Source organism: Camelus ferus, chromosome 25 (assembly GCF_009834535.1).
Source record: "Camelus ferus isolate YT-003-E chromosome 25, BCGSAC_Cfer_1.0, whole genome shotgun sequence".
Lineage (NCBI taxonomy): Eukaryota > Metazoa > Chordata > Mammalia > Artiodactyla > Camelidae > Camelus > Camelus ferus.
Genome location: NC_045720.1, coordinates 16504804 through 16528185, shown reverse-complemented (window position 1 = coordinate 16528185; position 23382 = coordinate 16504804). Strand labels below are relative to the sequence as shown.

Sequence of the window (23382 nt, the reverse complement as noted above, 5' to 3'; positions counted from 1 at the left end):
CTTTAAGGATGTTATTCCTTTTATTTTGAAGCCTTTGTTGAGAAAGTAACTACCACATCTGAGACCCTGTGCCAAAGACTAGGAACACAATGAAAATAGGATAGCTTCCCTGACCTGTCGCATCCCCTGTGACGCAATGTGGTGGATGCTATGAAGTACCATGGGACTTCGCTTCAGAGAATGAGATTAATCCTGACTGCTAAAGAGGGAGATGGGGGCAGGAAAGTCTGTGTGGAGAAGACTCTTGGGTAGAGGAGGTAGCGCAAGAGCTGGACCTATTAGGTGCATGGAGTGGGACAGAGGATAAAAATCCACATGAATTTTATTGATGAGAACATTTTAGCACTGGCCCGCCCTGATATAATGACAAATCTGTATTTTAGCTTATTTTCCTTTGCACTTACCTTGAGATATAAGTTTATTCTGTTGGAGCCCAAGGCAAGTGATCCCATTTACTTCTTCCTGAGAAGGACTAGGGGAGAGTTTCAGGTGTGGGTAGAGTTAGATGTTTTCCCCCTTGTGCTCCCATAACTGCTACTCTTTCACCATTTATTACAGTAATCACATGTTTACGTGCCCCTTCCCTTCTGAAGTCTTGATCTCCTAGTAGGAAGACCCTCCTTCTCCTGATCAGTGTCTAGTGGTTATATTAGTGCGGAAACTTGTGTTTGCAAGAGTAAGAATCCAAAAACAAACCAAACGTAAACTGGCTAATCAAACAAACAGAAAGAAGGGGAATTTATAGACTCATGTAACAGGGAGGGATTCAGGCTGAGCCATATCCAGGCTCAAGTGATGTGTTCAAAATCAAACACACCTTGGTTCTGTTTTCCTCTATAATGACTTCATTTTAAAGAAGCTTCTTCCTTCGTGATGATAAAATAGATTCAAATACTTCAACAATAGTCTGTCCTCTGTGCAACCCCTGCAGAAAGAGCAAATCTTCAATTTCTGAAATTTATAACTGCTTGAGTTATGGAGGAGACATCTACAAGGTGAGATTTACTGGCTCTTACTGGACCACATGTCCATTGCTGACCCCGTTACTGTGCAGAATGTTCAAACCACGGGGACTGAGAATAAGCAAGTGTTGTTTCCTATGAAGAGTCGTGGGGCTGTCACCAGAAGCTCAGGGAGGGGACACCAGGTGGGTGAAAGTAACAGATGCCCACTATACACTCAGTCATGTTTAGTGGATTAATGAGTGCTACACTCAGTGCACGGGGCTCCTCCATACACTTTGCCATCCTTAATATCATTTAATATTCAAGTAACTCCATGAGAACAGTATAACTATCTCAATTTTCCAGGGTAGGAAATTGAAGCAGAGAGGGTAATTATTTAGTATAAGATTAAAGAGCTGTCAGGTAGAGATTAAGGGTTTGAGCCTAGGTCTCTGTGACTATCATTTAGTTGAGGCTGCCATAACAAAATACTACAAACTAGGTGGCTTAAACAACAGAAGTGCATCGTCTTACAGTTCTGGAGACTGGAAGTCCAGGGACAAAGAGTTGGCAGATTTGGTCTCTCTTAGCCAAGACCTCTGTCCTGGGCTTGCTGATGGCTGTCTTCTCGCTGTGTCCTTACGTGGCCTTTTCAGGGATGTGTGCCCGCATCCCTCATCTCCCTTTGTGTGTTTCCAAATTTTCTCTTCTTCTAAGGGCACCAGTCACATTGGATTAAGACCATTCTAAAGGCCACAATTTAACCTAACCACCTTTCTAAAGGCCTTATCTCCAAATACAGTCGCATTCTGAGGTACTGGGGGTAGGGCTTCACCATACGGATTTTGGGGGGAAGATAACAATTCAGCTCGTAACAGACTATAAAACTCCCCTTCTATCCATTGCACCACGCTTCTGGAGGAAACTTGAATGAGGATCCTGTCGGTCATTCAGCTTGAATAGACCTATGGTTCTGAAGGCTGAATCCCTTGGTAAATTTCACCTGGTTTGAGAGCTGCTGTCTTCTGTATAAAATTCTCCCTGGGACCTCTTTTCCCCTTAAAGGCATGCAGTTTCCTGTGGACTAAGATGAACGTGGTTTTTCCGTAACCACGCCCCTACTGCAGGACAGGAATAAACAGTATTTTACGAATGCTTTCAACATGTTAGGAAAGCTCTTGATTGCTTTGCAAGAACGGTCTTCTTGCTTGCACATTCGTCGTATCTAGGTGAGGGAGTGTTAGGGAAGAATCTCAGGAAAATCTCTCAGAGGACCTCTGCCCTACTGCCATGCTTTAACTAATCATGGAGAAATATACTCTTGTTTATTATTCTTAAGCAAGGTTGACCAAGGTCTGGGTTTTCTCTGTCCACAGAAACGCTGCCTTAAGGCCATGAAGATGACAAGCGTAATGTTTACAAACCATTTTTCATTTAGAAATCATGCTTGCTCAATTTTCATGCTTTCATTAAATGAAGGATGAAGAAAATTGCCCCTCAGGGTCTCAAACAAAGAAAGAGTGCTGTGATGAAATGTCACCATGGGTCTGTCACCTCTCTACACTGTTCACCCAATGCTACCTTTTGGGGGACCGGTAAGCCATGCCTGGTTTTAAATTAAAGATACTTCTCTGTTGGCACCTATTAACCAAGTGATCGGTGCCAGTTCTAGGGGATCAGACCATTTAGACAGTTAAAAGAGTCCCGCCCTCAGGCAATGGGCAGGAGCTGTGCAAGTAAGACTAGGCACACAGCTTGGCAGTGTATCTGACAAGGAGTAAGGAAGGGAGAAACCGTATTATTGTTTTTCCCCCTTTGCTTGCAATTTTCATCTCAAAGCTATTACAATGATTCAGAGTACCATGTGTCTCAGAGTAAGGAAACAGCCCTCCTCGTGGGGGGCTAAATCTGGAGGTGCTCTAGTTATTTCCAATTACAGATAAAACAGAGACTCTGAAAGGTTAAATATTCCACCGAAGTTCCCAAAGCTGGAATGTGATATAATTAGGACTCGAACGCAGGATATGTAAGAGTGGAGCCTGTGGGCTTCATCAGTATATTACCCCAGCTTCCCAGGAACTGCTGTCTTCTGTGCATGACCAATGGAAATTTGTCTTCTTCCCATCACTCCGGTCATGGACAGTTTCTTGATCTATTAGTAGTCCTTTCAGAAGGTAAAATGAAATTACTTGCCAGTGAATTGTCTTCAAAGAACCTCAGTTTACTCCTCTGAATTCTTTTCTTTCTAAGTAATCACCTCTTTTTTTTTGTTAGATTATGTACAACACAGCAGTATGGTCTCAAGATAAAAGAGATCAAAAAACCCTATGAAGGGTTTTAGCAAATTTGACTGTAAGCAAATCCCTGCAGCCCATTAAAAAGTAAGATTGATATAATGATATTTTATTTACATAGGAGAATGCGCTTACCTTTTAGAGAAACTTGCTAAAGTATTTGAGAAATATATGTTACGATGTCTATAATTTACTTTTTTAAAAAATCAGTTAAAAGTAAGTAGATGAAGCAATGACAACTTGTTAATTGTTAAAACTCAGTAATGAGTGAATATTTACTTATCTATCTTTAATTGTGTGAAAACTTTTGTAGCAAAGAGTAAAAAATGCATAGTCAAGTAAGAAAGTAAGTGATGATGATAGGCTAAGGATTGTAGTGAATACAAAGGAAGGTTCAAAAGAGATAACCTTTCTGGTGGTGATGATGAGGATAATGGCCATCATCATGACCCTTTCTACACCTCCCTTCTACTCTCATTAAAACAAGAATAGATGACTACAAAGCACCAAAAAGGGTGCTGAACACTTCTCAGGCCTGGTCTCCTTTAGTCCACGACAATCCTATGAAGTAAGGATTTTCCCCTCCATGTTATGGATGGAACTGAGACTCAAAGAAATGATATGACTTGCTCCAGAGCTCTTTTCAGCAGTGCAGGGCACTCATTTTGCCTGAGGGAGAGCTGTGTGGATGTGACCGAGGAACGGGGATCGTATGGGGAGGCAGATGAAGGCACAGAAGGGCCATTAAACAGGGTGAACAGAGAAAAGGCAAACAATAGCAGGTCCCAGGAAGGCTCATATGTTCCAGTGAAATAATCGGAATGTGATTGGGGAAGGAAAAGTACTGGGCGGTGGTCCAGTTTATGACCTTGCTAGTGTATCTCGTATAGAGGAGAGGTTTGGGAAATAATTGATATGACTATTAAAATGTCCAATAATGAAGATGCAATCAGAAAGAAGGTGTGACTAGGGCTGGGGGGTACATTTTTAGGCAGGGGTCTGGCCTCATTGATAAAGCACACCATACCACCTGTCCCACTCAACTCCAAAGCCGGCCAGGAGAAGGGATATGAACACCTTCCCCAGTCCATAAGATTATTTTGACAGTGGGAAAAGTATGGCTTCTAGTTGAATTTTCTCCAGCATTTCCAAAACCAATTCACTGACTTTTAATAATTACTTCCTTTGAGCAGGGGGTAATGACCTGGGCTCAGCTATTTCATTTCAAACTAGAATTTAATTTTAAAAGATTTTTGCTTGTTGGGGGAAAAAAAAAAAAAAAGTCGTACCTAAGAAAAATTGGTCAACTGTGTGCTCTGCTGGAGTTCTGCTGGAGTTCTGCTGGAGAGATTATCACAGCAAGCTGGTGGCCTGGGGGGGTCTGAAACAAATCATTTTTGTAAAATTGAAATTAGTTCATTACAGTCGATAGCTTTTCATTTAACTTTGAAATGTAAGTGGCTGTTTTTAAAAGTAGGAAAGTAAGTCTAAATTGGCCTACTAATCCAATGAAAGATTGCCAAGAGGATAAAAGCAGACAACTGTAAGCCATACGGGGGTCCTTTCCAAAGCTTGCTTTTATGCCTCTCTTCTGTTCTCATTAAAGCAAGTCCCAAAGATCAAATGAAACTGGGACCCAAGCTGAAGGCAAGGGTACAAGTTGTTTACTTCATCTCTGCCAGCAGCCCTCTCACCACCAGGCTGGGACTCAGACACACACATCAGAAGAATAATAATCCTATTTTCGCCCTCCCAGGTCTCCATCAGGAGTCACCAGGGAGCAGCAGATGACTAAGTCACTCATCTGGCTGCTTCCAGTTGGATATTTGCTTGAAAATGAATGGGAAAGCTCATGAGAAGGGAGAGAGAAGAAATAATCATGGCACCAGTAACTCCCATTAGTGTGGATTTATGATTCCCTAAGTGCTTCAGATCAAGTGCCTGCATTTGCTCTTGCCTTTTGGTGAGCACGACATGCGTCTTTGGTCCCATCATGCAGAATAGCAATCCCAAAACCCAGAAATGCCCAAACAGAAATTTGTTTCCCGTCACACACCTTGTGGAGAATGTGGGCTGTGGAGGCATTTTCCCTGGCTTGAATTCTGGCTTTATTACTTACAAGCTATGTGACCTTGGGAAATTATTTAACCTCTAGCAGACCCCATGTTCTCGTCTGTTAAATGGAGTTAAGAATGGTATCCATCTCAAAGGTTGTTGTGGGGCTGGAATGGTAAGATGCATGTCAGGTACTAGGAACCCTTTTGGCACTTAGTATTCAATAAACACTATCATTATATTTGTAAAATATTTAATGGCTCATAAAATATACACAGTTCAACCATATATATTAAACACCAGAGCCAAACACTTTGCTCAGTTCCAGGGATGGGAGAATAAATCCCTGATGACCCCAGTTATCCCTCAGGTCACAGATGAGCATAAGGGATGGCCCAGATAAGGAGACTCACTCAGAAGAAAGTGGTATTTTAAACCATGAAGGTAATTAGTGGGAGAATTTAGCCCAGCCTGAGAGTATCAGAGAGCATCCTGAAGGAAATACTTTTCTTCTTTCTTTCTTTTTAAAAAAACATGTTATCTTTTATTTATTCATTTTTTGTTGAGGGAGGTGATTTTTTTATTTATCTATTTTATTATTATTTTGTTTTTGATGGAGGCCCTGGGGATTGAACCCAGGGCCTCGTGTGTCGTAGGCATGCACTCTACCACTGAGCTCTACCCCCCCCCCCCACCATGGGGAATACTTTTTTAATTTTACCTTTTCCAGAATTCTCTGAACAAAGTATTAATTTCATTCATTCTACAAATGAGTGAAACGAAGGCCCAAGGTCAAGGACTTCCCAAGGCCCCTCAGCTCATGGGTGGCAAAGCCAGGTCTCAGTTATCCCAATGACCTCAAGGATATATTCCCTAGGAATTAAGTCACTGAGATATTGAGCTGATTTTTTTTTTCTTCCCCACTGTCTTTCTTGTTCAAAAAGGAACAAAAACTCATTTTCCCCCTGCATCTTCCCTTTTCTCCCACAAAAATCTGGCACAGCGCCACATTCTAGAAAATCCACAATCTGCTGAGAGTCACAGAATCCTAGACTGGAGGGGACAGTTGTTTGCTGGTAGGGATCTGGAGGCGCAGAGACATACATATTGTTGAGTCCTAGTTAGACTACTCACAAGCTCTATGACAATAGGATAGCAACTTAACCTCGGAGAGTCTCAGTTTTTCCATCCATAAAATGGAGCAGTAAGTTTCCTCCTCTTTAGAGTTGCTATAGTGATGACGTTAGCTCAGTGCTGGTACACGTTACAACTGCTCAATAAACAGTCACTGATCACTCTAGCTGCAGAAATGCCACCTAGTTCATCCACTTTACCCCACTAGTCAGATCACACAAATCATCGGCACACTGTTTTGTTTTGAAAGCCATCCCCAGAGGGAGATTCTGAAGCTTCACATGTGAAGGGTTTCACTGCTTGACTAATGTCACAACCTGGAAATCCAGCTGTTCCATACTTTGCTGTGCTTGCATTTACAACATTAACATTCTGCTCTTAAAAAATAAAAAATAGAGAATGGCTGGTTGTGCTTTTTCTGGATAAATGAATGAACATGTCAGCATTCTGTCTCCCAAACTAAACTAATCCCAGGAATTGCATGTTTGTCTTTAGAAGACCACTGTTACCTACCACTTTCCACCAGTACCGAACAGGACTCCTTCACGTCCTGAGACTGCGGCGGTGATAACGCGGGTAGCTGGTCTTAATAATACTGTGTGTTGTGCTCTTTGTTTTCAAAGCACGTTCGCATACTTACCTTGTTGATCCTAATACAGCTGGGAGAGCTCGGGAGGGCGGGGATCATCTCCACGTTAAGGATGAGGAAACCGCAGTATCAATGAGAGAACAGCAGCCACGGTGGCCAAGCACTGATTACGTTCCAGGTCTTTGATGCCTGTTAATCATATTTAAACTTGTTAAGAGCCTTCTTTAGTAGGTGTTACTAGTTCAATTTACAGGAGAGGAGAATGAGACTCAGAAAGGGAAGTCACATATCCAGCTTTCTCCAGATACTGAACGGTGGAGTGGGGAAGGTCCAGAGCTATCTGACTCCAAAGCCAGTAAGCTCAATCGCTAACTTATGGAAATTTGCTTACCCCATCAGTGATTGACACGACCATAAAATCCAGGATTCCTGATTCACAGTCCAGGATACCTTCCATCAAACCACTCATTCAGTCCATCTTGACTGGGCGAGTTGCTGGAGGTCAACCCACCTATGACTAAAATATTCGCTGCTCACATAGAACTGCTTTGCCGCTGTTCCCCATCCCTAAAAAGCTTCTGGGCTTTTCTTCCAGGTCTATGCCTATGACTTTGGGGCTCCAAAGCATGCAGTCAGAGAGGAATATATATATATATATAGTTTACATATTTAGATCATGTAAATTTATGTTTGTATTATATATCTCTACACGTTGTGCATGGATATACTTGTATACGGTTGCATATACATGCACACACTTCCAGAATTTGCCGGATTCTCTGGCCAGGATAAAGATTTATCAGCTCAAACAAACTTCTCAGGGATTTACCAGCAAGGATATTTCTTTAAATATAGAGTTGGATGTGTGTTGGTTCGCAATTTGGGGAATTTCCTGAGTGAAATCTGAAATCAGGCCCCATATGCAGAGGGTAAGGGGAGACTGAAGAAAGAAGCAGACCACTCCAGATTGGTAGGTGGCATGTGTCATAAGCAAGGGGAGTTTACTTACAAGGGTCTGGAGTGCCCGCCTCCAATCAAGGCAAGGAGATCTCTGCACCCGCCCACCAGAATCTTACAGGTTGGTGCAGATGCCTTAACTGAGTTTGGTAATGCACTCAGTCCAGATGGTCTCAACACCGTACTCTTTCAAGGGTGCATCCTTGAAATAGCTTGAGGTTTGGGAACGGTGGATGGAACACACATTCCAAAGGCTGGGGAAGAGGTGAGGAGCCTTTAATTGCCAGGGTCTAGCTTGCTGGTCAACTGGTGGTCCCATCCTTTTGATGACCTCCTCCAACAACGTGGAGAAAAGTGAAAGAGAAAAGACACTCGGAGTTTCTTCTCTTTCCCTGAGTGTCCGTCCACATAGGCCTAGGTACAGACTCACATCAGAGTTTTAAAGCAAGCATTAAGCTAAGGGGTGGGTTCCAGCCATGTTCAGCTTCTCCTGGGGAGTCTGTGCTTATGTTACTATTTGAGTTGCTCCACTCATTCATTTTCCATTTCAAAAGGAGATGACGGTGAGAAAGGAGATCCAGGAGAGGAGGGAAAGCATGGCAAAGTGGGACGCATGGGGCCCAAAGGTAGGTAACAAGATATGGCTGTGACATTGTAAGTTTCAAAATACTCTTCTGTCTCCCTACCAGACTTGCCCTGGACCTTAGCAGCTTTCGTTACAGCCTCTGTCCCCGAGATCCATGAAATGCATTTCAGTTGTGAATTTACTCACCACCAGAGAGTTCCTGTGAGATTGCCTGTCAGCAAGACTCAGACACAGTTCTCAAGCTGCATCCTTAGGGCTGGTATGAGTGGGACACCCTGGGACCTCTAGGGAACAGCAGTCTCTGGGAATATCAGAGAAACCGTGAGTTTTAGAAACGCAGCTGTGTTCATCGCTGTGTCTCCCCTCTGAAAACATGATAAGCAACTCTGGCTGGCTGACTTCAAGGTGAGGCAGAAAATAAGAAAGAACAAAAAGAGGTGTCTGATCCTTGATTTCCTCACCTTTCTCCAAGTTCTCTCGGCAAATGGTGGAGTTTACACGGGAGGAATGGGAGCAAAGAAATTGAGAATCACTCAAAGGGAATGTTTTTACTCACAAAGCCGAGACTGTGCCTCGCCAAAATATAGCTTCTGGATTACAGTGTGTAAGCATGTGTCTTCCAAGCACTAGAAATATTCCCTGCCAACTGCTACAAGGGGTGGCCTGAGAACACTGATTTTAAAACCTTTAGTAATTAAAGAGAAGAAAAGATCCACAGGCCTTTGAGACCTCAGTTTGAGAAACGCTGATTTAAACTCTTCTTATTCTTTAAATATGAACAATCAATTGCAAAATTATTCTCACAAATATATACCTTCATAACTGGTGAAATTTTTTAGATAATCATAGATTAAAAACCAAAATTTGTAACAAATTTGTGAACTCAGCGATCCCTGATTACATATATATTTTTGTATAAAAACTTGTGGTACAATCTCTGCTGTCCCTTTGATTACTAGATTTTACAATTGTATGTCCCTTCCCTTTTAAAACATGGCTAATATAGGCAAATTTTTTTTTTTTAAATAGAGAGGAAATAGAATCCCAAAGTGAAGCCAAAGTGGATCTCAAGAGGAACACAATTAGAATACAATGCAAGAATTCTTTCACTCAGCCCCTTATCTGACCTTTAGATGGAACGTCCTCTGCTAGAGTTCTTTAGGAAATAGTGCATCTGTAAGCATTTTAATATCATCAGGCCCAGGACTGTCACACTCACCCACATTTTAACTTTAATACATCCATTTAATGCTATTAAAATAGCAAATAAAGCCTAGGATGTATATTACATACCACGGATAGAAGGATGCGCTTTTTGGTATTTCCTTCAAGTGAATATTGTATGTTAGGCACATCATTACAGGGAAGACAAAACCTTAGGATTACAAAGATGATATGCTTTGTTTTTCAGGAATTAAGGGAGATCTGGGTGATATCGGAGACCAGGGCAACATTGGCAAGACTGGGCCCATTGGCAAGAAGGGTAAGCCACACTTTACTGCTCTCCAGTAGCAATTTAAAGCAAGTCGAACCTACCCTTGATTTATTTTGAGATGTTCTGTAGCATGAAAATAACCCCTTTTCCTTCTTTTAAAATACAAGTTTTCTCTTCCTTTATTTCCTGGCTGTTTCTTCCATACGTAAGCAATGTGACTTTTAAAAAAAGACCTTGAGCAAAGTTAAACTGAAATTCAGGGACAGATTCAAACATAAAGTTCAGTTAGTCTCTGTGTAGAACTCTCTCCTGGGATTTACTAGTCATAATCCTTTATACAAGGAAAATGGGTGTCATGACCGTGAAGCATGCTCAGCTGGAGGAAACCATTATTCGTAAAACTCAAGGTAGTAGAGAACAGTATAATATTCTTTTTTATTTTCAGTGGAATAATAATCATTCCGTGTCTGGGATCTATTAGCAAGGTGAGAACTTGAAGTGTATATATGCACATCGTTTTGTTTTCAGTCACATCCTGACCCTGCACATTCCTGCTTTAGTATTATGAAACAGAGGTAGCCGCCTCCATGTCTTCTTCTGTATGGTCTGGCACTGATTCGAAAGCACTCATCTCCATCAAATCATCTTCTGTTAATTCCTCTGGTGTGATATCCACTAGCTCTTTAATTTCTCCAGGATCCATAGCTTGAAACCCTTCGCCCCCTGCCCCATCTTTTTTTTTTTTTTTTTTTTTTTTTTGCCATATTCAGTCTCTTTCCTGATTTCCTTGATTGGCTCTGTTATAAATCCTATGAAGTCGTGTACAACATCTGGACAGTTTTCTCCGGCAGGAGTTTACTGTTTCAGCTTGATGGTTTTCACGGCTTTTTCTATAGCAATGATGGCATCTTCAGTGGTGTACTCCTTCCAGGCTTTCATGGTGTTTTCTCTGTCGGCTTCTCTTCCATAGCACTGACAACCTTTTCCATACAGTACCGTGTATAATGAGCCTTAAAGGTCTGTATGACCCCCGATCTAGAGGCCTAATTAGAGATGCTGTGTTTAGGGGCAAGCAGACCACTTTGATGCCTTTGGTGTTGAACTCATGGGGTTCTGGGTGGCCAGGGGCATTTGTCCAATATCAAAAGAACTTTAAAGGGCAGTCCCTTTCTGGCAAGGTACTTCCTGACTTCAGGGACAAGCATGATGGAACCAGCCCAGAAGAAGGTCTCTCACTGTCCAGGCCTCCTTTCCCTACAACCAAAACACTGATGGCTGGTGTCTACCTTTCCCCTCACGGCTTGGAGTTTAGCAGCTTTATAGGTAAGGTTAGTCCTGACCATAAGCCCGACTGCATTTGCACAAAACGGTAGAGTTGGTCCACCCCTTCCTGCCTTAAACCCTGGTGCTCACTTCTCTTCCTTACTAATCAACATCCTTTGTGGAATTTTCTTCCAGAATAGGGCACTTCTGTCTGCATTAAAATCCTGTTCAAGGGGGGAGGGTATAGCTTAAGTGGTAGAGCACATGCTTAGCGTGCATGAGGTCCTGGGTTCAATCCCCAACACCTGCTCTAAAAATAAATACATACATACATACATACATACATACATACATACATACATACATACATACATACTAAATAAACCTAATTACCTCCCCTCACCAAAAAATAAATAAACTTAAAAAAAAAGTCCTGCTCAGGCAGATACTCTTTCTCCTCAATGGTTTTTTTTTAATGGCGTCTGGGAACTCATCTGCTGACTCTCCATCAGCAGAAGCTGCTTCTCTTGTTATTGAGATTTTTAAAGCCAAACCTCTCTCTAAAATTCTCAAACCGTCCTTTGCTGGCATTCAATCCTCCAGCTTTAAATCCTCACTTTTCTTTTGCTTTGTCATATGGTGACTTCACTTTTTCTCAGATCATCTTAGGATCTATGGGTGTGCCTTTCTTATACAAATCCTACACCCACATAAATTCTGCATTTTCAGTATAAGACGAAAAGGTATTCCTCAAAAACTGCAAGGTTTTCTTACCTGCCGGGATAGCTGTAGCAACAGCTTCACAAATTTCCTTTTCTGTCCTTCACTGGATTCTTTTATCTTGAAATGGTGGGCAATCCCAGCTGCAGACTTCAATCTACAGTACCTATCAAGCAATTCACATTTGTCTTGCAGTGTCCTGGCTCTTCTCTGCCTCTTGGGAGCACTGCCAGCATCACTAGTGGCACCTTGTATGGGCCACATGGTGTTTGTTACTCAAGGTTTACAGTATGGCACTAAACACGATGAAAAATATGGGAGAACTGCTAGTGATCATTTTTTACTTGGATACACAGTTTACTTGAACATACGAACTGCTCACTTGATTTATGCAAAGATGACAATTTTTGGAAATGGAAAATGATGCACCTATCAATAAACAGTGCTAGATCAATTGGATGTTCATGAATGCAGCCAGACATATGCAACACATAATATATGAAAAAAAAAAGAATTAGAGAGGCACAAAATTCAATTTTTAATTAAAATATTATCATTTTTAGTGAATTTTGTAATGTGGTACTTGACTACTTTTAAAATTTAATGATTTCGTTTTATTTCTTTTCTTATAATAAGTATTCATGTTTATAAGTACTTCTCCATCTGTTATTTGGTTTTATATTTTTTTTAAAGAAGGCGCCTCAAATTGTATAAGCTTCAGACAAAATGCATCATGGATCTTCCCCTGGCTGTATCAGACTCATTTAACAAATGGTTAAAGGTGTGGCCAGAGTAGGGGATGCTGGACTTCAAAATGTCTGGGATGCAACCATGTCATATAAGGTTAAGATCTCAAGTATTGCCCTAGCAATGAGCAGAAGTGGAAGGGCAGGCTAAGTCACTGCCATGGACACATTCAAAATTCAAGACCTTTATTTTTCAATGAGTTATTCTAGGTGTTACACTTTCCTAGATTTAGATGTGCCAAATCCAGATGAGACTCCAGCCAGGAGAGCCGGAGTTAATGATCTTGAACCAAGTCTTAATCCTTTCTTAGAATAAGACGAGGTAATTTTGGAAGGGAGAGGGGTGGATGACAGAGCCAAGGATTTTAGTGTGATTTTCTGAACCTCAAAACGGATGAACTTTCAAATATTGGAGAAGTAACAGTCTGGAAATGATAGGGTTAACTAACCTTGTCTTCTCCAGGCCAATTCCTTAGTCAAGCTCAGGTGCCTATGCACCTAGAGACACCTCCATCACTTTACTTGTTCTCATGGTTTATTAGCTTGTCTGTTTCGCCCACTAGGCTGTGAATTTCTGGAGGAAACATATGGATGAAAGGTGTATCAGGCCTATTTGTTTAAATAAATATAAGCTTTACGTGAGGACCCTACTTTTTAATCATTTTTTTTCTAATGTCTATTATACTGTGGAAACTTTCTAAACGTTTGTTGCATTAATGATGAAAAAAATAAGAGATAAAATATTTTATTTCCTATGATGTGGCCCCCTTTTCTATTCTTTATTTCTATAAATACCACTTTCTCTTAACATCAGTTTTCACCATTGGCTGAGATATTTTTTTCTGCTCCAGAGATATGCCATCGAAATTTATGAGCAAGTCCTGGAATTTCAAAAAAAAAAAAAAAAATGGAGGTTCAGTGTTCTGGCTCACCTGGATTAATTTCATTTTTAATCTGTACTTTGAAATTTATTGTTCTCATTTTGTCATTGGCCCTTCTAAATTTTTCACTGACTCAGATTAATCTCAACTTTCTGGGCTGACCTTAATGTTGTCACTTGAATGGATAAGGTAGCTTTCTGGATGTCAATATTTCATTTCAGGAATAAGAAAGAATGATTTAGTATAGGTAAATTCAATCTCATAGCAAAATAGATGCTTTTACTTAAGGTCAATAATCCTTTTACAGTGGAAGTATTATGATGTTTTGTTTGTTCGTTTAAATGCAACCTCTAATTCTTCAACCTTAAAACAGTTAATACAGAGGTATTCCCATTTATGGACCAAAAATAAGTTTTTGTGTATGGCTTTAAACCAGAATTCTTTTGGGTCAAGGGGACACCAGGAGCTCACATCCACTATGAATTGGCTGAGTACTTGGCTCTCTTCACTGTAACTCTGATTTAGGGGCAGAAGCTGACATTGGTAGAACATCCTCTAGGGGTCAAGCACAGACTGAATCCCATGATAACACATTATCTAATTTATCCTTCTTAATGATCTTATGACTTTAGGTACCATTATTCCACTTTATAAATGAAGAAATGGAAAAAAACAAAACAAAACAAAAATATGCACACCAAAAAAGTGAAGAAATGGATGCTTAAAAAATTAAGTAACTTGTCCACATTTAGTGGCACAATCAGGATTCAAGCTCTGTTTTTTCAGACTTCCATGGTTTTTCACTTGACTTTCCTAGCTGTTAAAAAAAGGAATTCAAGTTAAATTACTGGAACATAGACACAGTGCTTACATCCTGTTAGAAAAAAAAATCCATGTATCAATTCAGGAATCTATTTCTCTCATTTGTAAGATCTAGTCAAAGGCTACCGCTTCAGTGAAGCCTTCCCTGCCCTGATCCACAGCCATCTTTCCTTCTCTGAATGCCCACCAGATACCTGCTTTATTTCACTTTTACATTAGAGGATGATAGTGCCTAGTGTCTCATCTCCTTGGTCTCTGATGTGTACTTAGTTTTCCTTAAAAACTTATCATTTTCTAAAGCAAATACACTGTGTATGCTTTTTTAATGTTCATTATTGGGCTTAGACCAGAACCAGGATCATAGTAGACCTAGAATCAATTTTCCATGTTGAATTGGAAGGGATTCACATACAAAGAAGATAAACTATTTTTTAAATTAAAACACTAAGCCATATTCATATGATCTTTCAAGTCCATACTGTTTTTGGTGATGACAGGACTGGTATTCCTTTCAATTTTTTACAACATTTTTTGAAGTCTTTGCTTCTCTTCATTAAATCATTGGTTAAGTTATTCAGAAAGCACCATGAACTGGGGAGTCAGAAATGGCTGGGTTTCAACACCAGCACCTCTTCTGAATTGCTGGATGTCCTGGAGTAATCCACTTTGCCTCTCTGATCCTCAGTTTCTTCACTTGTAGAATAAAGATAATGATAGTGTCTAGTTCATTGGATTTAGTATGATAATATCTATAAAGTATCCAAACAGTACTTGACAAATGATTGTCACTCAGCAAATGTATATTCCCTTTATTCAATCAATATATTCTCAAAATCCAGCCTTATCTTTTCCAATTTACGTATAAGGGAAATGAGGGGTTCACAGGACAGAGCTTAGGTGTGTCCAGATCAATCTTCCTTGTCAGGGTGCTCAGTGTATTTTTATGGTTTTTTCCCAACCTCGCCTCTACTGTAAATCGTCCCTGACCTTCTCCCATCTTCACCTGCGGAAGCTTTTCATAGCCAGGCTCCAATGCTGTCTCTTCAGGAGTGACCTCCTTCATTCTTCCAGCTGGAGCACCATCTCTTCTCGCCCCTTCCTACAATGGACAGAGTGTGTTCATTGCCTCTCTTACAATATTTATCACATTCCATTGTCTTGGATTTCACCATTGTCTCATTTCATCCAAGTGCAAGTTCTGAGACATCCTCCTGCTTACTCAAACTACATTCAGGGTTTCAAGGGCCCCTCCTTTTGTCTGGGGGAGCTCCCAAATGTCTGGCATCATTGTAAAGAAAAGTGTCCACATGGGTCAATTTGGAAAGGCTCAGCAAATCCTTGGGGCCCTGGCAGCCATGCCTTTCTGGATGATCAATGGCCGATAGGTACGAGGCCCTTCATGTAAAGCAGTCAGCAGACAGTGATGAAAGAATAACTACAGGGCAGGTAATATGGGTCTCCTTTTCGGTTTTAAGGTGGCTCCCACCTTTTCCCTTTCGCTGGTAAAGGAAGGGGTTAAGCAGAACCTCAATGCTGACTCCATTCCCCCTCACATTGTCCCCTTGGGTCATATACCCAATTCCAGGCCACACCAAAGTCCTACAGGAGTAAGCTCTGTCCTCTTCTCTAGCCTGGGTGACCTTCATCCTATGTTCATCCCTCCTGAATCCTTTCTTATTCTTTTTCCAGATCACCACTGAAGCATAAACTCTGTTTTACTTCTATCGGGGTCTTCTCTTTTGAGTCCCAGGAACTTCAGCCAAACATTTCCTCTTATAAATCAAAAGCTTTTGCTTTCAATTATTGTGTCTGATGTGGGCTTCAAGGGCTTATTTTGAAGTTGGGAAAAAAACAACATTTTTTTTCTCTCTGCTTTAATAAATCTGATTCTCTGAGAATTATTTTGTGGATGTCTCTGTAAGAAACATGGTCACATACAAAGAAGAACAGCAAGGAAACATCAAGGCTGATATTTCAGGATAATATATTTGACATGACTTTATATTATGGATATTTGCATGTATCACATTTCTTCCAAAAAGCAATAAACTCTTTCAAGCCAGAAGTTTAATCTTGTCTCTCTTTATATCTTTTCAAAGTACCAAGCCTTTTGTCTTGCATAGAGTAAGTAAATAGTAGATATTTGTTGAATTAAATTGAAAAAGCACAATGCATGTTATTGAAAATCCAAGGGGCAAGTCACATGAAAGAACTTAGGGGCATAGTAAATACACAGACACTATGTGTATTTATATATATGCTGATGTAGATATATCAAACAATGGCACTTTTAAAATTAAAAACATGCAAGCAAGAATTGTATTAGCCTTGCTCACTAGTTCACATCATAAAAACATGTTAGTAGGATAAGTGACACAAATTTAAATGTTTCTTATACTTCCAACTGGAATTCTGCATTCCACCTAATTAAATTGTGACTTATTTGATTAGTTGTACCTGTGCAGCCAACTCAAAATCAAATTATTTTTATAAAACCAAGGAAATTTAATTGAAGATATTACAAATGTAATTTAAAATTTTTTCCTCTTATTTTAGGTGTGTAGGACATGTCTGTCTAAAATACTTCTGTTTCATCCTATTCTATGCATTATATTCTGTTCATCAATAATACTGTTTTATTTAGTTTTTCTTTTTGTGGCTGTTGTTTTTCTTCAGGTGACAAAGGGGAAAAGGGTTTACCTGGGATACCTGGAGGAAAAGGCAAAGCAGGTATAATGCACTCATTTTTCCTCTTTCATTGCTAGCATCATTCCAAATGTAATCATTGCAAACATAAATATATTTAATAGAAAAGCAATAGACTTTTCAGTGTGATTCAGCTTATTTTTCTTGGGCTAGGGGAAAGGGAAGACGCAAAATGTCCTCTCAATCAGCTGGTGACTTTCCAACCCTGGGGACGGGGATAACGGTGCACTCCACCCCCATCAGGCTTACTGTGAGGCAGCAAACCCAGCACATCAGGAAGCAGGCTTCATTCTCCCAGACAAGTGGAAAATCCACAAAGTCCACAGCAATAGGGCCAGCAGGCCTTACATTCTACCAGCATCTCAACCAAATACTGGCATGATCCAGGGAGAGCCCATGGTTACAGAACATGCTTCATGGCCAGGGAGCTTCTTGCTGATATGAAAGAGAGCTTTACTTCCAGTGTTAAGATACATGTACAGAAAGTAGCTTGTTCTTGGTGAGCTTCCATGACTTCCACCATAAAAGTGTAGTGAAAACTAATTCTAAGAACTGTTTTAAATTCCTTATATTTAACCATGATACGAATAAATAAAGCCACAGATATTTTTATTTCCCTTTGGCTAATAGAATTCTTTTTGCTTTTCAACCACCAAAGAAAAAAGCAAACGGAGATGTTTACACGAAGCAGCTGTTAAACAGGAAAAGGGAATCATTTGAATTTTATATTGCTTTCCTTAGAATTCCTTCTCTGTCGTATTATCAGTAGATAGTTGCAAAGGTAAATGACTGAAGGGGAATTAATGGCAGAAATTAAGATCATAGTTAATCCACGACAACTGGCTCTTGAAATTGGAAGATGGGTCTATTCACAAGATTTAAACTTAAACATTAAGCTATACTCCAAATGGATGATCAGAATTAACGTTTGATTTCATCATGAAAGGTTTCTACTGTCTTGGGAGAGTCGTGTGAGCCAGTGAACAATGCAGTAAGAAAAGAAGACTAGCTAGAAATATGTTTTTAAAAAGCTGTGAAGATTTTAGTCTGAGACTGGAGAGGTACTTTCTGTGTTCAACAAAAAAGCCAAATGGTTCACAACGTGTGTGCAGTGCTTTGTCATATTTACTGTTCCTTAAAAAAAAAAAAAATCTCACTTAGAGCTGTGTTTTAACTCATTCAAAATAATTAAAAAGACATTTTCTGTAATCCTATAGGCAGTGTATATTGGAAACCCTGTCTTAAATAAAAGATGAAAAGCATAGCCATTCACAGGGAGACACAGCCAGGCTGGAAACAGACAGGAAATACCAGGAAGAGACCAGTTGCTCTTTTCAGCTGGTCTGCAGGTGCTTCAACATGAACTCACAGTTCTGTCGTTTAAAAGGTACCGTCTGTGATTGTGGGAGATACCGGAAAGTTGTTGGACAGCTGGACATCAGTGTGGCTCGCCTTAAGACATCGATGAGATTTGTCAAGAATGGTAAGTCTACTCTTGCTTGCTTTGTGCTATGTATCCATGAATTTATCTCTTTCAACACTGCAGCTCCAATATATTAGCAGGAAGTAACTTGGTCCGGGCAAAGGCCTCCTGAGATAGTGTCACCGGTTTAAAGGTCTCTCGAAATGCTAATTACCCTACTCAGACTCTAGGCCACTTCAGGTCCTCTTCCTGTAGGCATGCGTGTGTGCCTGGCCTGTGGGTAGAAAAAGGTGCTTCAGTGAGAGAGGGGAATGGAGGGAAGGGCAGAGTTCGGCCAGCCAGGCCTTCGGAATAAAGAGGGACAGCAAAAATCAAACAGCTAGCATCTCAGAAGACAGAAGTAACAATATTGCCAATGACTACTTTCTTGAGTACTTGGAATAATAATACTTTTTGTGATTCAGGTACTATGATTAGACTGCAGCTTAGAGAGAGTACCCTGCCCGTAGGTACAGAGCTGTGAACAGTGGAGCAGGGGTTTGAATATGGGTTTCACGGGCTCCTCTACCCTCAGTGCAAATCAATAGGAACATTATGTGTTTCTTTAAATTATGCAGCTTTCTGTATTAGTCATTTCTGTTATCTCTTGTCCATTTCCTCATTCCAGTTAGCAGTAAAGCCCTGAAAGTTGGGGCTTATGTCCTCTCTTCTGAGACAGTATGAAGGAGGGAACTCTTGTAGTTACTGTCACTGTTGGGTTCATTTTGTTGTATTCTCATTTATTATAACCCAGCCATATCTACTGTCCATTCCTGGAGGCACACAGATGCCATCTCGTGTCCATCCTCATCTTGAAATACTACAGGCATAGAAAATGTTTGATATTCACTAGCCCTTAATTATAACTCTAGTTATAACCTGCTTAGAAGATGCTGCCTCTGACATGACTTGGATCCTAATGAATAAACCAGACCGCAGAGGTTCAACAGAGAGTGACAGTTCTTAACATTCAAATGGTCATAGATTTATTTGTAAATCTTAATTTATTTACCCTAAAAATATATGCAGTTTCACCCAAAGCCCAAAACATATATAGTATAGTATGAGCTTGTGATGACTGAGTCCCCCAGTCTGTCCTGAAGCTTTCTCGGTAGCTCTGTCTACTTCATGTACCTGGAGTGAAGTATAGACAATCTCAGTTGACATACACGTCCACAACCTAGGAATCTGGCCCAAAGTGGACAAACTTCCGTATTATTTCTGTATGAGTCCAATAAGCCTGTACGACCTCCTGCACTGTTGTAGGCACTGAGGCTACAGAGTGACCAAGACATAGTCATTGGCCCCAAAAGGTTCACAGGTTAGTAGAAGAGACACAAACAATTAGACTAGAATGTGTTAAGTGCTATGAAGTGAAAGGGGCAACAGAAACACAGGAGAGAACTCACAAGAGTGCCAGTGTCTGCCCTGGGGCACCGGAAAGGCTCTTAGAGGAGGAAACACCTCCACTGAGATCTAAAAGATGAGTAGGAATCTGCCAGGTAAAGCAGTGAAGAGAACTTCCAGGCATGGAAGGCATGGAAGTGGAAGGGGGAAGGGCATGCTCATGGAACTGAACTGAAATTATGGCAGAAGCATAAACGAGGATGGGAAAAATTGTCTGCGATGAGCTGGGTGACAGTTCACATAACACACCTTTCCCTGAGTAGCTCTCTGCTTCATGTTGCTGGGGGAAGTAAAGGAGGAAGGATGAGGGAGGACAAGCGATAGGAGTTTGTCCTCCATCTGAAGCTAGAGAAGTGGAGGAAAATAATAAACCAGTGCCCACCTCGTGATAAAGCTTTGCAAAATAATTGTTCGATGTTGAAGAAAGGAATGGAAATCTAGCAATATAACATACTTAGCTTTTCCCTTTTTGAGATCAGTCATCATACTCTTCTTTCCCTCGCCGCCAAGTCATAGCAGGGATTAGGGAAACCGAAGAGAAATTCTACTACATCGTGCAGGAGGAGAAGAACTACCGGGAATCCCTGACCCACTGCCGGATCCGGGGAGGGATGCTGGCCATGCCCAAGGACGAAGCTGCCAACACGCTCCTCGCTGACTACGTCTCCAAGAGTGGTTTCTTCCGGGTGTTCATCGGGGTGAATGACCTTGAGAGGGAGGGCCAGTACGTGTTCACGGACAACACGCCACTGCAGAACTACAGCAACTGGAAGGAGGGTGAGCCCAGCGACCCCTACGGTCACGAGGACTGTGTGGAAATGCTGAGCTCAGGCAGGTGGAATGACACCGAGTGCCATCTTACCATGTACTTTGTCTGTGAGTTTGTGAAAAAGAAAAGGTAACTTCCCTCCTGCTACACATTTGTCATTGCCCTGTGGCTACCAGCGCAGTTACTTTTATCCATCCTTTTCTTTCTACTGACATGCATTCATTCTGATTCAAGACAAATGAGAACTGCTAGACTGAGGTTGGGAATCTCCATCGCCATGCTCGTCCATGATGATTTTGGACATTTGCATTCATGTTTCATGTGTTACTGAGCCAATAACTCACCAGGTTCTGGGTCCCGAGAGTTCGAATTACAAGTTATGCTGGAGGTGGTCTGTCTCAGATGATACGTTCTTTTGGTATTTTGCTCTGCCACCTCTCCCTAGAGTCCTAAACCAATGTCTATCCAGGCCAGAGGATAACTGGACAGTTGGTGGATGATGACCAGGCTAACCTGTTCTTGCTCAAGCCAGACAGATGAGAGACCCTTCTGCTTTTATCTGTCTTTGAACCCAAGATCCCCAGTTCTTTGACCAGTCACCAGCCGTAGCCACACTTGCAAGGACCTCTTGTTTGCACAGACATAGAAATACTTCAACTCTAAGCCTCTGTGTGAGGTGCTTCAGCCTAGTGACCTGTCCCAGACCGTATGGAATCATACACACAACTTCTGTGCTTCTGATTGACAGCCTGCACTGACTGAAGTGTACCAAGCCTTGGCCCCACTTCTCTTTACAAGGCCTCAACTTAAATCTCTGGCCCCCAGATGTTAACCCTTTGATCTGGGGAAAAGGGAACTCTAGAAATTGAAAAGAAAAAAGAGAAGGTTAGTTCCCAATGTTATTCATAATCCTCCTACTAAATTGCCCCCTTCTATTAATTTGGCTCCTTTTTTTTCTTTTTTTCCTCATCTTAGATTTATCCATAGCAACTTTCCTCTCCTTGGGCATGGAAACGAGGGAAGGTGTTAGTGAAGCCTTCAGAAAACTCTAGAAGCAACACCAAGTCTCTAGGACCCTCCCCTGCCTCTAATGTATCACTCGTGGTGACATTTTGTGAGAGGCCCTTTGCTCTCCGTAACTGCATGTTGTAAAAACCCCACGGCCACGATGCTGTCAGGTACTCTGGCGTCACAGGAATGTGTCGGGTGTGGAGTTTGGAACAGGCCCAGGACTCACGTTCACGAAGCTGAGAAAGTTTTACTTTGAAGTGCCGATCCAACCTCAAGGCAGCTTCCATTTGAAATTTAAAACTAAAAGTTCAGCAAAACCCTAGATTCGCCCCTTATAAGCTGCTGCTCCAGTTATAGTTTGTGACATATAATTAGACTGCTTAAAATGCTGGCAAAACAGTTAATGAAGTGGGAGGAACAGATCAACAACATATGTTCCCCTTAAACCATCTGTCCATGATTTCAACCATGACTAACTGGTTATGAGATAGGACTTAATTAGGTTGTTTCTGTGAGTTTATCAAGGGTCACAAGCTCAGGCCCTATGGGGTCCCTACAGACGACAGAAGCAAATGAAGTGGAACAGGTGGGGTTCCTGGGACACTGAACACAGCTTGCGCTCCTAAAGGAACCAGCCGCTTCTCAGTCACTGCTGCTTTTGCCATAGAGGACCCAATGTCGCTCTGTGTACTGATATTTAAGAGAAGTCAGAAAGCTGGAACTTTTTATCTTTACATTTTTAAATGTTGGCAACTAATCAGTTTTAATCCCAATTCTAAGTCATACAAACAGTCCACTAGCCAAGATTGTGACCTTTCCATTTCTCCCTTCGGAAGGTTTTAAAGGATGTCATTAGGGTACAGTGACATCAAAGTCAACGTCTCTCATTTATAGCTCATCCAATTGTGCTCAGTAACAGGAATTTGGTCAATGTTGGCCATTCCTCAGGTTAATAAAGTAGTTACTAGTTCAGACTTTCGAGAATGTGGCATATTTTAAAGGCAGGGAGGCTTAATAAAAATTATCAAGGAAGACGCCATATCAAAGCCAGTATCCTTGTGTAGAATGCCAGCCAAGAGCTTGAGGAACAAGAATCTAGAAACACTCGGAGGAAAAGAAAGCGATAAGAAAAGAGGAGAGAGGAAACAGACAGCAGACATTGCCTGTGGGCAGCTCACGTTGGGATCCATATTCTGATTTGTCCCAAGCGCCCCCAGCACGCATACTAATTGTGTGGACTGTCAGTGCTATTTTTATTTCTATCATGATTTTTATAATAACAATGTTTCTCTCAATGACTCATCTCTGCTGCCAATGATTCCAAGAGAAGATGACAGAGTTTCAAAGAATAGGAATTCATCCTGCGACCTTGCCTGGGAGAAATTTTGAAGACACCACACACTTAGGTTTGCTATGAACCTTGCTTTGTGCTTTACAAAATAAATGCCTTCACGTACCATTTTTCATGTGATCCTGATAAACTCTGTGAAGTAGGAAGGGCAGACATTTTTACTGCCATGTTCCCAGTGGGAAAACTGAAGCCCAAGGAAGCTAAACAATTTACCAAAATTGACTCATCTGAGGGAAAAGCAGGACTCCAG

General features: G+C 41.1%; 1 protein-coding gene across 11 annotated transcripts in view; it reads left to right on the top strand.

Annotated features, from left to right (window-relative positions):
* The window catches only part of COLEC10 (collectin subfamily member 10), a 397848-nt gene extending 374940 nt beyond the window's left edge, over positions 1-22908 (top strand). For 9 of the 11 annotated variants that reach the window (XM_032468090.1, XM_032468089.1, XM_032468088.1 and 6 more), the window contains 5 exons: positions 8528-8599; positions 9971-10042; positions 17103-17156; positions 18520-18615; positions 20512-22908. In XM_032468090.1, the coding sequence (XP_032323981.1) occupies positions 8528-8599; positions 9971-10042; positions 17103-17156; positions 18520-18615; positions 20512-20903 (686 nt within the window). In that variant the 3' untranslated portion in view covers positions 20904-22908. Of the gene's footprint in view, positions 1-6830; positions 7004-8527; positions 8600-9970; positions 10043-17102; positions 17157-18519; positions 18616-20511 lie in introns of those variants that run through there. The other 2 variants (XM_032468092.1, XM_032468091.1) reach the window with 2 other exon arrangements.
* The last annotated feature ends 474 nt before the right edge of the window (positions 22909-23382 follow it).